The 12,100-nt window shown below is 57.2% G+C and overlaps 1 protein-coding gene across 1 annotated transcript in view; it reads left to right on the forward strand.

The window, feature by feature from the left end:
• The window catches only part of LOC118641794 (katanin interacting protein), a 203,788-nt gene that overhangs the window by 169,834 nt on the left and 21,854 nt on the right, over window positions 1–12,100 (forward strand). Inside the window, exons 15-18 of the mRNA XM_036279354.1 lie at window positions 515–1,709; window positions 7,758–8,483; window positions 9,454–9,659; window positions 11,585–11,663. Coding sequence (XP_036135247.1) covers window positions 515–1,709; window positions 7,758–8,483; window positions 9,454–9,659; window positions 11,585–11,663 — 2,206 coding nt within the window. The remainder of the gene's footprint in view (window positions 1–514; window positions 1,710–7,757; window positions 8,484–9,453; window positions 9,660–11,584; window positions 11,664–12,100) is intronic.

Raw genomic sequence — 12,100 nt, forward strand, 5'->3', positions numbered from 1 at the left:
GCTCTCAGGACACCCCCCAGCCAGGGAGCCTGCCTTTCGCATGCGTGCCGAGCTGTCCCGCGGAGGCCCAGGGGCCATGCTCGAATGAAAGCTGCTGTGGGCAGTGAGGGGACCTGAGGGTCGGTTCCCCGGGGGGTGACTGGGCTGCATCTGCTCTGGTGGAAAGTGACCTCCAGGGGCAAGTGAAGTTGAGGTTGGAGCAGCCAGAGGCAGGACGCAGGAGACCAATCAGCAGGTGATCACAGATGTCCCAGCAGGAGGTCATGATGACAGAGACGACTGAGGCCACCTCTTAGTGAAAGTCCTTTGATTTATAGAGTAAATTTATAGAGCTTCCCATAGAAATGAGACCGAGCCTTATTTAACATCCCCAGGACTGTGGTTTTTATAAAGCAAGCGTCTCTAGCCTTCCACGGTTCTCTTTTCACCTTCTGCTTTCGAAATGTGATCCTCAGTCTGATGCCACGCATCTTCATTTTGTTAAATTCTTCGTTTTGTTAAATTTTGTTTTCAGGATCTTGACATCGGTGCCAAGAATGTGAAGCTCTATGTCAACAAAAACCTCACCTTTGATGGCCAGTTAGACCAGGGAGATGGGGAGGCCCCCGCCGAGCTGACCGTCCTGGTCGGCCCGAGCCGTGAGCAGACCGAGGGAACGGAGGACGATGTCCACGCCCACTTGGAGGACGGCCACGGTGCCCGCGCGGTGGTCGGCCCGAGCCGTGAGCAGACCGAGGGAATGGAGGACGATGTCAACGCTCACTCGGAAGACGGCCACGGTGCCCGTGCGGTGGTCGGCCCGAGCCGTGAGCAGACCGAGGGAATGGAGGACGATGTCCACGCCCACTCGGAGGACAGCCACGGTGCCCGCGTGGTGGTCGGCCTGAGCCGTGAGCAGACCGAGGGAATGGAGGACGATGTCCACTCGGAGGACAGCCACGGTGCCCGCGCGGTGGTCGGCCTGAGCCGTGAGCAGACCGAGGGAATGGAGAACGATGTCCACTCGGAGGACAGCCACGGTGCCCGCGCGGTGGTCGGCACAGGCGGGGGCGAGGAGCTCCGTGTCGTGGGCTCGCCGCCGGCTGCAGCAGCACTGGACGCGAAGGCTTCTCCACCCGGAGCTTCATTTGGCGAAAGGACGAATCCCCCTGATTGCACGGAAGACACTTTGTCCAAGTTAGAGGATGACTTCAGCCTGTTGGCAGCCCCAGCCCCCGTGGAGGGCGAGCCAGGCGCCCCTGCCCCCGGGCCCCCGGTGGGATGCCCTCCTCTGGACCGGGAGCTCTCACTGATTCAGCAGCTGGAAAACCTCGCGGGCAGAAAAGTCTCTGAGCCACCAGGGAAAACCCCGTCCTGGCTGCAACCCTCTGCCACAGGGAAAGGCAGGAAGCAGGGAGGCAAGAAGCCCAAACCCCTCTGGCTGAGTCCTGAGAAGCCCCTGGAGTGGGCAGACAGCCTGCCAGAGGACGTCATCGGTGAGGGGCCTGCAGAGGCCACGGGCAGAGGCCCCAGGCGTGAGCAAGGGCGGCCCAGCAGCTGGACTGTCCTCTCAGGAGAGAGAGCCCGGAGGGTGACCCCCAGAGTCTGCAGTGATGACTTTGACATCTTCAACCGGCCCTCCAACAGGGAGCGCCCTGCTAGTGGGAGGAGGGGCCCGAAGCGGGGTGCCCTCGGCAGCGGCCATGCCGACGGCCCGCCCGCCGGCAGAGGTAAGCTGGAGCAGCAGTCTGGGTGGGTCCCTCATCCCTGCGGGAGGCTGCTGGCTGGCACCGAGCCCTTTGCTCCCTTGATCTAGTTCCTCATCTGCAAAGCGAGGGGTTCTTCTCCACCAGGGGTCACTAATTTACTGTCTCGGGAGCCACATGGGTAACACCAATGAGTAAAATGGGCAAGAGAGAGAGAGAAATGTCATGTGAGAGAGAGACATCGATTTGTTGCCTCCTACACGACCCCGACAGGGGCTAGGGATCAAATCTGCAACCCAGACATGTGCCCTTGACCGGAATCGAACCCAAGACCCTCCAGTCTATGGGCTGATGAGAAAAACAGGCCAGGGCACCTCACTGTATTCTTAACTCTACAGTTAGAAAAGTAGCACAGGTGTGATGATAAATAGAAATGGACTCTTGCCTGGTTTCGGGAGTGCTTAGGGAGTGGTGAGGACTGTGGCTAATGAGGGCACCAGCTCAGCTGGAGGGGCGGCTGCTGTGTCACTCAGGTGGCTTTGTGGCATTCAGGAATGCAAGGCCAGTGTGCCAGGCCTCCCTTTTCCTTTTAAGAGAAAACAGAAATGTAGGGTATTCTTATATTCTTGTTCTTACTAAGATCATCTTACAACCAGTGTGTGTGTCAAAAGAGAAAATACACATGTGCTGGCAGGACCCCCCGGCTTTGTGAACTTTGCAGATCATCTCGGCCTCGGCATATTTGTCTGTGAAATGGGGTGCGCTCCCCTTCCCTGCCAGCTCCTTCTCAGCCTGTGAAGAGTGGATGAGAGGGTGGCTTCCGAACAGTAGCCAGAGGCTGGCACGTGCTGAGTGCTGTCCCAGCCACAGCCATGTTTAGCCCGTCCTCTCTTGTCCACAGACCGCTCGGCCCTACCAAGGCACCCCACGTGCACAGGTGCAGGAGCCGAGCGGTCCAGCTGCTGGGCACGAATCCTGGCTCCTCGCCACCAGCCCACATCGTGGGCGAGGCTGAAACCTCTCTGAGCCTCAGTTTCCTTGTCTGTAAAACGATGCCAGTGACACCCACCTCATGGGTGCTGGGAGCACAGGATGAGAGCGTACGCGTCAGCCCTGGCACAGCGCCTGGCACACAGCACCCACAGGCGCTGGCTGCCGCTGTCCTCGTCGCTGCCTGCTCTGCACCTCTGCCTCTGGGTGTGTCTGCAGGCGAAGCCAGTGTGCAGCTGCCCTTGAACACCTCGGGGGTTAGGGGCACCGACCCCTCGTGCAGCTGAAAATTCCCGTATAACTTTTGACTCCCCCAAAACTTAACTACTAGCAGCCCACTGTTGACTGGAAGGAAGCCTTACCAATAACAGACTGTCGGTGAACACATTTTGTATGTTATATGTTTTATATTGATTTTCTTACAATAAGATAAGCTAGAGAAAAGAGAATGTTATTAAGAAAATCATAAGGAAGGGAAAATACGTTTATAGTACTGTCCGTGTTCACTGAAGGTAACTGCATGTAAGTGGACCCGTGCAGTTCAGCCGGGATTGTTCAAGGTCAACTGTGTGTTTTCAGTGGGTCACATCGGCCTCTGCTCTATTGTTGTTTGGGAGACAGACCCCAAAGGTCTGCATTCAGCCCAAGTCTGCACGGAGAAGTGTGAAGAATTTGGGGGACTCTTTCAGATCCTGACACGTCACTTAGGGCACCAGAGCAAGTCCGTAAAACTTGAGCATCTTCCTGTCGAGCTCCCCAGCCTCGCCCGCCCCTGCCAGGCTTCACCCTGCACCGGCGTCAGGGCCAGTGGAGTGGGAGAGGAGAGCCGAGGGCTCTTTGAGGGCGGACACCGTGTCTGGCCTGTGATGAGACCCCAGGACCAGGTGCCTGCTCAGGGTGGGTCGTCCGAGCGTGGGAGCCACAGGAAGAAGGGACCGCGGTGGCTGGCTGGGGGCGTCGCAGTCAGCGGGCTTTCACGCAGGCACGGTATTCAGATGAGCTCATTCCATCCTCAGCCAGCCCCCTTTTACAGGTAAAGAAAATGGAAGGTTAAGTAACTTTCTTTGGGTCACACGGCCAGTAAGTGTCAGGTCAGAATCTGATCCCACGTGGACATGCCCCAGAATCATGCTTTGAGTCGCTCCCTGCGGCGCCCTCCGCAGCCGTCTTCAGCCCCGGAGACCCGGCGGTTCCGGGCTGTCCTGGTGAACAGACCCCGAGCCTCGGGGGTTCGCGGGTGATGGCATTATTCTAACGTGTCCGCGTTCGGAGGACTTTGTCTCACTTTAATTTCTTTCCAGGCATTTCACTGCCTGGCTCGATGACACATGAAGAACTGAGCCCTTAAGATTTAGTGCCTGTTAAGCCTGTCGTGCTAAAAAGGAAAGTTGCTTCAAAATTTTAAATTACCCATTAGACAGAGCCAAACCCCATAGCCATGCTATCAGGAAAGGGGCAGGCGAGCCCTCCATCACGCTGGTAGGTTGGTAACTGCTGAATTCCCCTGGGGCTGGGCTGGTCACCATAAGACAGCCTGGAGATTCTTTTGTCCAACAGAGCATCCCATTGTAACGACACCTGCCTTTCTGAAGTGTCTGTACCGGGGTAGTTGGCTACAGGTGAATGAAATCCCATCAGCTCAGTTTGAGCAGTGAAGGGGGTATTATTTGGAGAATGCTTGGGGACCTCCTAGACCCCCAGAGGTGGGAAGTGTGTGTAGCTGCTCATCACATGGGCTTGGGAGGAGGAAACAGAAAACTGGCAGACACCAAGGAAGCTTCTCCCTGCCGGTCCAGGGCTGCCGGGCCTACCTCTGCTTCCCACAGGCCCCTTTCCCTCCCTCTTCCTCAGGGATCAGCTCTCTCCGCCTTTGTGCACACGGCAGGAAATGGCCTTGCAGCCCTGGAGTGGCTCAATTTTCTGGCTCTGTTGCCAGCAGCCAGCTCCAAAGTCTCAGGGGAGAAGCTCATTGGCCGACTCAGGTCAGGTGTCCACTTCTTGTCCAATCCACTACAACTGGAGGGCAGGTCACCGAGAATAAACATGGCTCTGTTCTATCTCACTATGTACTTGTTCATTTCCTGTTTTAGTAGCAATTAGCGTGGTGCCATTGGTTTTTATAAACTCAAGTGCAGAGCCCTGATGTTAATCTCAACCGAGGAATAGTTTTGAGTCTGCAGTCCCGTCATCTCATGTTGGTGGTCCTCCCAGACTGTTGACTGCAGACCAAAGCAGCAGTTTTTTGTTGCCCACTCAGATTCCCAGGTAGGGATGTTGACAAAGCACAGGCACTGACCCCAGCAGCTGCCCGACCCCCAGGGACTAGCGAGAGGGCGTTCTCCTGCAGATGGGGAATGCGGGCCCCTAGCCTGGCGTCACATCGGCAAGGTCTAGGAGAGGGTCTGCACCTTCCTGCTTTTAAAACCAGAGTTGACATCTGGGAAGAAGAGGTCAAAATCAGATGTGAATGAAAGCAGAGTCCTGCCTTTCTTTACACCCAGGCAGAGAGACACTGAGTCCTGGGCACGTGCCATTGGGGCACTTGCAAACTGACCCAGGCCATTCATTTCAGTGCGTGGAAATCAAATCACAGTAAACGGGAGCACTGATGATCCATATGGGAAGCCCCTTCCAACCAGATGTTAAGCCTCACACCTGGAGGAGAGGACGGAAGAAACACCTGGGGTCTATTTTAATGGCAGATGAGAAGGAGGAGTGAGGACAGGTGCAGAGAACCGACAGGTGGAGAGGGAGCCCCTCAGCCTCAGGTCTGAACACGGGAGTCCTGGTGGTGCCAGCTGTCCATCCCTGCACTGCAGATGCTACCAGCACTCGCCTGTGCGGGTTCCGTGCCAGGCACAGCAGGGAACGGGCAGGCAGGCCTCTCCGAGGGGGCGTGACGGGAAGAGCCAGCTACGTGGGGTCTGAGGAAAGCATTCCTGGCAGAGGGCACAGCAAGGACAGCGGCTGTGAGACAGAAGAGCCCTGGTGTGTCCACAGGACAGAAGCAGGACGGCCGTGGGGAGAAGGGTGTGAGGGGAGGTTGGAGGAGTCAGCAGGGCCAGCTCGGGCCTGGGAGCATGGTGCGGAGTCAGGTTTGCTCGTATTTTCCTCACTCTCAGTGTGGTAGAGATAATGCCGCTGGAAGGAAAGGCTGACAAACTCTACTTGAGGCACATGGAGTTTGACGTGACAGAGTGGACATGTCGCAGGAGCTTGGCCTGGGACGTTGACGTGGAATGAGGACTGGGAAAAGATGACGTACCTGAAGTCACTGTGAACACGCAGAAGGTCAGCTCAGGGGAGGGCTGGAAACTGTGGGATTTGTGGATGAAGGGACAGAAATCCACCAGGCGTGTGACTTCTGACACACTGGATCCCAGGGCTCGAATGCTGTCATGAGGAGTCTGTCCATCTCTCACTCCTGTTCTCCGTGTTGGCTTCCATCTCGGGCAGGCTCCCCCACGTGTGGCCACGTGGCCACAGGCAGCCCACGCCCACGTCCCACCAGCTCAGCAGCTCCCGTTCAGACAGAGCCCCTCTCTCCTTTGCTTCCTTTCGTGAGCCCCGCTTGGGAGGATGCTGTCAACATTTGAATGGCCTGAAGGAGGGGGATCCCGAGGGAAGATCAGGGTGTTCCTAGAGAAAGGGGAAGTGGAGGTCAAGGGGGAAAACAGAAACGGACAGAGAGGAAGCAGGTCGCAGGGGTTGAGAGGTGCTGGTGATGGAAGGGCCGTCACCGCAGGATCGGCGGCTTCCCTTCTCAGGCCAGAGAGGGTCACGCATGTCGGCAGGCAGAGAGGGAAGGCGCCAGTGGGAAGGAGGGGAGGGAGGCTCTGGAGAGATGACCGATGGAGCCAGGCCCCTGGAGACAGGCGGACAGGGCAGGGCAGGGCAGGGCAGGGCACGGAGGAGAGAAGCCAGAATGCATGTATCGGCTGCTGTTTCTCTGGAAAGACAGCGTGTCCAGGACGCAGAGCCTGTGAGCCCCACACAGAGGAGAGCGGAGCCTTCGGGAGCCATCCCCGGGCCCGGGCCCTGTCCTCCACATGCTCGGGCACAGCTGCAGCTCTTGCAGCCAGAGTGGCCGTGTGTAGAAGTCAAGTCCTCACCATGTAATACACCTGGGTTGTTTCAGCATTTTTCTGATCATAACAATAACAGCCTTGGCTGGTTTGGCTCAGCAGTTAGAACGTCGGCCCACAGACCAATGAGTCTCAGGTTTGATTCCGGTCAAGGGCATGCACCTTGGTTGTAGCTCGTCCCTGGCCCTGGTTGGGGTTGCGCAGGAGGCAGCCAGTCGATGTGTGTCTCTCAACGTCGATGTTTCTCTCCCTTCCTCCCTCCTTCCCTCCCTCCCACTCTATCTGAAGACAAATAGAAAAATATCCTAGGGTGAGAATTAAAAAATAATATTAACAATATAATTGGGAACTTAGAAGATAAGGTGACAAAGAAGAAAATAAAGGCCCTTCCTGTATATCCCCCAAAGGTCATAGTAACACGTTGGTGTGTGCTGCCCACATCATCCAGAATGGCATAGCTGGCATTTTTTCATTTTACCTTCTTTCAGAGCCTTTCACCTGTCACCAGGTGGTCTTTGCGAACTGTGACTGTGGTGGCCTGAGGAGCAGGCCCTGGGTGGCTGCCTCAGACCACAGGCAGCCACCTCACTCCGGTCCCGCGAGCCCCTGACGGGGAGGAGACTTCAGGCAAAGGCTCTCACACCACCAAACAGGCCTCCCGTGATGTGCGGGAGGTTGCATTCTTAGGAAATTCAGTGCACGTTGAAAAATACTTTGCTTTTTGTAAAACAACTAGGTTCCAGGTTCCAGAAACAGTGTTCCGCCGGCCTCAAGGTGTGTGACAGGAGACTGTGCTCTGTGCCTGGACCGTCCTGTGCCATGTGGGGTATTAACACCCCTGGCCCCCACCCCCAGCAAGAGCAGCCTCACCGGTTTCTAGAATGTCCCCCGAGGGTGTCTGCGCCCCGCTCAGACCCACTGGACGAGACACTCTGAGGGTCCCCAGTTGCACATGTGTCCCTGAGGGTCTTCACCCCTCCCGTGCCCTTTCTTGCAGAAGATGCCAGGTCCAGCAGGACGCCGCCGCGGTCCCAGTGGCGCAGTGAGCAGGAGCACACGCTGCACGAGTCGTGGAACTCCCTCAGTGCCTTTGACCGCTCCCACCGGGGACGCATCGCCGACACGGAGTTCCAGGGGGACGTCCTGGACGAGTTCCTGCAGCAGCAGCAGCAGGGCAGCCGGCATGGCCTCCAGCCACCCCCCCGAGAGGAGAAGCCAGAGCCTGCGAGAGAGCCGGACGGCTGCTCCACGGACACAGACGACGGGAGCGACTTTAAAATCCCCGTCTTGCCTTATGGACAGCACTTGGTCATCGACATCAAGTCCACGTGGGGGGACAGGCACTATGTCGGCCTGAACGGAATAGAAATATTCAGTTCCACGGGAGAGCCCGTGCAAATTGCAAACATCCAAGCAGACCCCCCTGACATCAATATTTTACCAGCTTATGGGAAAGACCCCCGGGTGGTCACCAACCTCATCGACGGGGTGAACAGGACCCAGGACGACATGCACGTCTGGCTGGCCCCCTTCACACCGGGCAGGTCCCACTCGGTCTCCATCGACTTCACAACCCCCTGCCACGTCGCCCTGATCAGGATTTGGAATTACAATAAGTCGCGGATACATTCCTTCCGTGGCGCGAAGGACGTGGAGATCCTGTTGGACGCACAGTGCATCTTTAACGGGGAGATCGCCAAGGCCTCGGGGACCCTGACGGGAGGTACAGTGTCTGTAAGAATGTCCTCAAGCCCCACCCACGCCTTGCGGAGCCTCTGAGGAGACGCCAGACCCGCTGGCTACCATGACAGATGGGTCTCCTCTCCCACAGACTGGCCCACTGCTCACTTTTGCAGCATGGGGTGCAAGGGCCGACCTTCTTTCTTTACTTATTTAAATCCTCCCCTGAGGATATTTTTCTATTTATTGTCAGATAGGGAGGGATGGGTGCGGGGGGTGGGGAGAGAGAAAGAAACATCCACGCAAGAGAGACACACCGACTGGTTGCCTCCCACACGACCCGACCAGGGCAGGGGACCAAACTGCAACTGAGGTACATGCCCTTGGCTGGAATCGAACTCATGACTCTTTGGTCCCAAGCCAACACTCTAACCACTGAGAAAACTGGCCAGGGCTGACCTCCTTGAAAGTCCTCCCTGGGCACTGGCCTGAGCCGACGGGGGTCCTGCAGGGCGTTGACCGAGGCAGGGATCTCAGGACCACCCAGTGAGGGCGGTGAGAGGCTGCGCGAGGTCGTGCTCCGCAAAGCCCAGTCTCAGCCTGACCGAGGGGAGCCTGGAGCATAGACGGTGGGGTCTGTCCTGCCTTAGGGCAGAGGGCAGAGATTTGGGGTGCAACTCCCAGGTCCTTCCAGGCAAGGCTGCAGCCCCTCCCCAAGGGTCAGCCAGGCTCTGGTAGGGGCTCCAGCAGCATCTGCCCCAGTGCCTCACCCACGCTTTGTTTCGGGGCCCATCACCGTGATTCCCACCCGGTTAGGCCCTTCGTGAGCTCTGTGATTCTCGCGGTGCGTGCATTCTAGTTGCCAGGGTGTGGAGGAGAGCCGTCTCTGCACAGATGGAGAACTGTGGCAGGTTCGGGGTTTTAAAGCACACAGTCAACGGTCTGGGTTCCTGAGCTACAAATCACTGGGATTTGGGGTGAGTTGACCCTTATCTTCCTGTCAACCCTTTCAGCCCCCGAGCACTTTGGAGACACGATCTTATTCACGACCGACGACGACATCCTGGAGGCCATCTTCTGCTCGGATGAGACGTTTGACGTGGACGCGGAGAGCCGCTGCAGCCCGCAGGGCGAGGAGGCGCTGCGGAGGCCCCGCACTGCCGATGGCACTGGGGAGGAGAGGCCCTACACCCAGGCCGGCCTGCGGGCCCAGGGCCAGGTAGGCCTGGGCGGGGGCGGGGGCCCAGAGGGAGCAGGAAGAGTGGAGATGGGTGTCCTTCGAGCTGCTGTGCTACTGTCTGGCATTTCCCATTTCTCTCCGGTCCTGGGTGTCATACTTCATTCTCTAATGGTTTTTATTTTATTTATTTATTTATTTTCACCAAAGGGAAGAAAGTATTCAAATTTTAATCAAAGCTAGGAGAAATCCATTCTGTGTCATCTCTGTAATTTAGAGGTGGCAGTCTTCGGGAAATTTTTGCTTTGGATTGCATTTTGATCTCTCGCTATTTTTGATTGGAGGACTGGAAATGCTTTTAATAGGCAGACTTAGAATTAAAATAATGATAATTTCAGCAATCATTTCTCGCTTGTGAATTGTGACCCAGCCCTGTGTCTCCCTCCTGACAACCGCTGGAGGGGGGACGATTATTATCCCCATTTAGGAAACTGGGGTTCAGACAGGCTAGGTGACTTTTCCAGGGGCGCACGGCGGGAGAGTCAGAAGGCTAGAGCTTGAATGCAGGACTCCAAAGTCCGGGCTTTCAGTTGATCAACAACTTTTAAAATGGAAGATGAGCTTCAGGGCCAGGCCAGGCCAAGTGAAAGAGCAGTCAGGGAGGCGAGGGACCCTGAGGCCGGGGGAGAGAGGGCAGTGGAGGAGAGGGGTGTCCGGAGCCCAAGGACAGAGGCTTGGCCCCTGAAGTCGCGGCCACGCGGTGCGGCCACGCGGACTGTTCCTTCCGTGGTGTTCCAGGGAAAGCAGCTGCCACTCTGCCCGACAGGAGTTCCAGCTCACGTTGACAGTTCTGATTTCTTCAAATGAAGCCAGATATCTGAATCTTTATGTAAAAATATCCCAATTAAAAAAATGATAGCAACTAATTCAAAACGTGTTCAAACCTTCTGTGGGCCATGAAACACGTCTTGTCTGGATTTGATCCGTGGGTCTCCGGTTGGGAGTTGACCTTGAGGCCTTTCGTTCGCCTGATGTTTTCCCAACAGGGAGTCCCTTCTGAGGGACTCGGATAAGATCCAACCCTGTGAGGGCCAGGGAGGGACCACTCTCATCTTAGAGGGGTCACCCTGAGCTCATGGGGGGCAGTGTCAACATCAGGGTCACACCCTGGAGAGTGGCGGGGCTGCACCCCCCCTTCCGGGTGTTTAGTTCAGCAGTTGACCTAGGCGGGCAGGAGGAGGCCCAGGGGCAGCAGGGCAGTGACATTCGCCAGTGGCCCGAGGCTGCCCAGTGTCGAGTGCTTCTGCCCGGCCACCTCCCTCAGCCCTCCCCACAGCCGGACTGGGGCCTGGAGAGGCTGTTGCCAGGCTGTTGTTGGGCCTGAAACACCACGCTCACCAGAACCGAGACCCCACTCCACTTCCTCTTGTGTCTCAAAAGCAGTGAGGGCCCGTGTACCCTAACTGACGGTGCAGAGGTCTCAGAGCAGAGGGACACGTGAGGCCCAAGGCGTAGGCTGTGTGCAGACCACGGGTTCTTTGTCCCGGCGGCCGTGGGGATGACCCCAGAGTTTCGAAATGCACATACCGGGCCCAGGCCTGAGACCCTCGCTCTATGGCTACGCCCCTCCCTCCCTCCCTCCCTTCCTCCTGTCCTCCTCCTCTTCCTCCCTCTAACTGACTAGACGAACATTTGTGGGGTCCTTCCCTGTTCCAGAAAATCGAATCACATTAGCTGGAGGTGTCAAACTCCTCTCCTACAATAAGAGCTTCTGGCAAAGGCTTAAGGGTTCCCGGCCTGTTCATATTACCAGTCACGGAGCCTCCACAAAGACAACCCAAGAAAGGACACAGGGACTTAACCTGGGGCATGAGGGGGCAGCAGTAGCTGAAGACGTTGCTAGCCAGCTATGCGGGTATCACTACAATCACCCCCTTTCCTCTGCTTCTCCCCTGACCTGTGTGCAGGTCCCGGAACTAGAGCTGCCACCCGCTACCCCTGTCCCCGAAGTCAACACTCCGGAACCGGGCGTCTACCACGGGGTCTGTGAGTACCTGTCCTGGGGCGGTGTCCGGGGGAGGTCCGGGCCTCGGGGGCAGGGTCTCCGTGGGCACCGGCCGGCGGCACAGGCGCAGAGAAGCGGCGAGGGGCCAGCGGGCTGAAACCAGCAGCAGCCAGGAACCCTGTGCCCTCCCGGCCGGGGGCAGCTGCCCGGTCTCCTGAGAAGTCGGAGATTTGGATTTCTAGGTGGAATCTTCAGCTTTTATGTCATTGACTAATTTTATAATATTTTAAAGCAACTAATGGGCCAAACAAAATACGTTGAGTGTTTGGCCAGCTGGCTTCCGGTCGGTGGCCTCTCAGCACATCCCGTCTGGGTTTCACCACCTCTGTTCTCGTCTTTTCCCACGTGGCCCGCAGCCAGCCCCCACCTGCACCCCGGAATCTCAGGCAGAGTGCGGCCCGCTGCGCCTGCTCCGTCC

The sequence above is a fragment of the Molossus molossus genome, unplaced genomic scaffold (genome assembly GCF_014108415.1).
Source record: "Molossus molossus isolate mMolMol1 unplaced genomic scaffold, mMolMol1.p scaffold_m16_p_3, whole genome shotgun sequence".
Classification (NCBI taxonomy): Eukaryota; Metazoa; Chordata; class Mammalia; order Chiroptera; family Molossidae; genus Molossus; species Molossus molossus.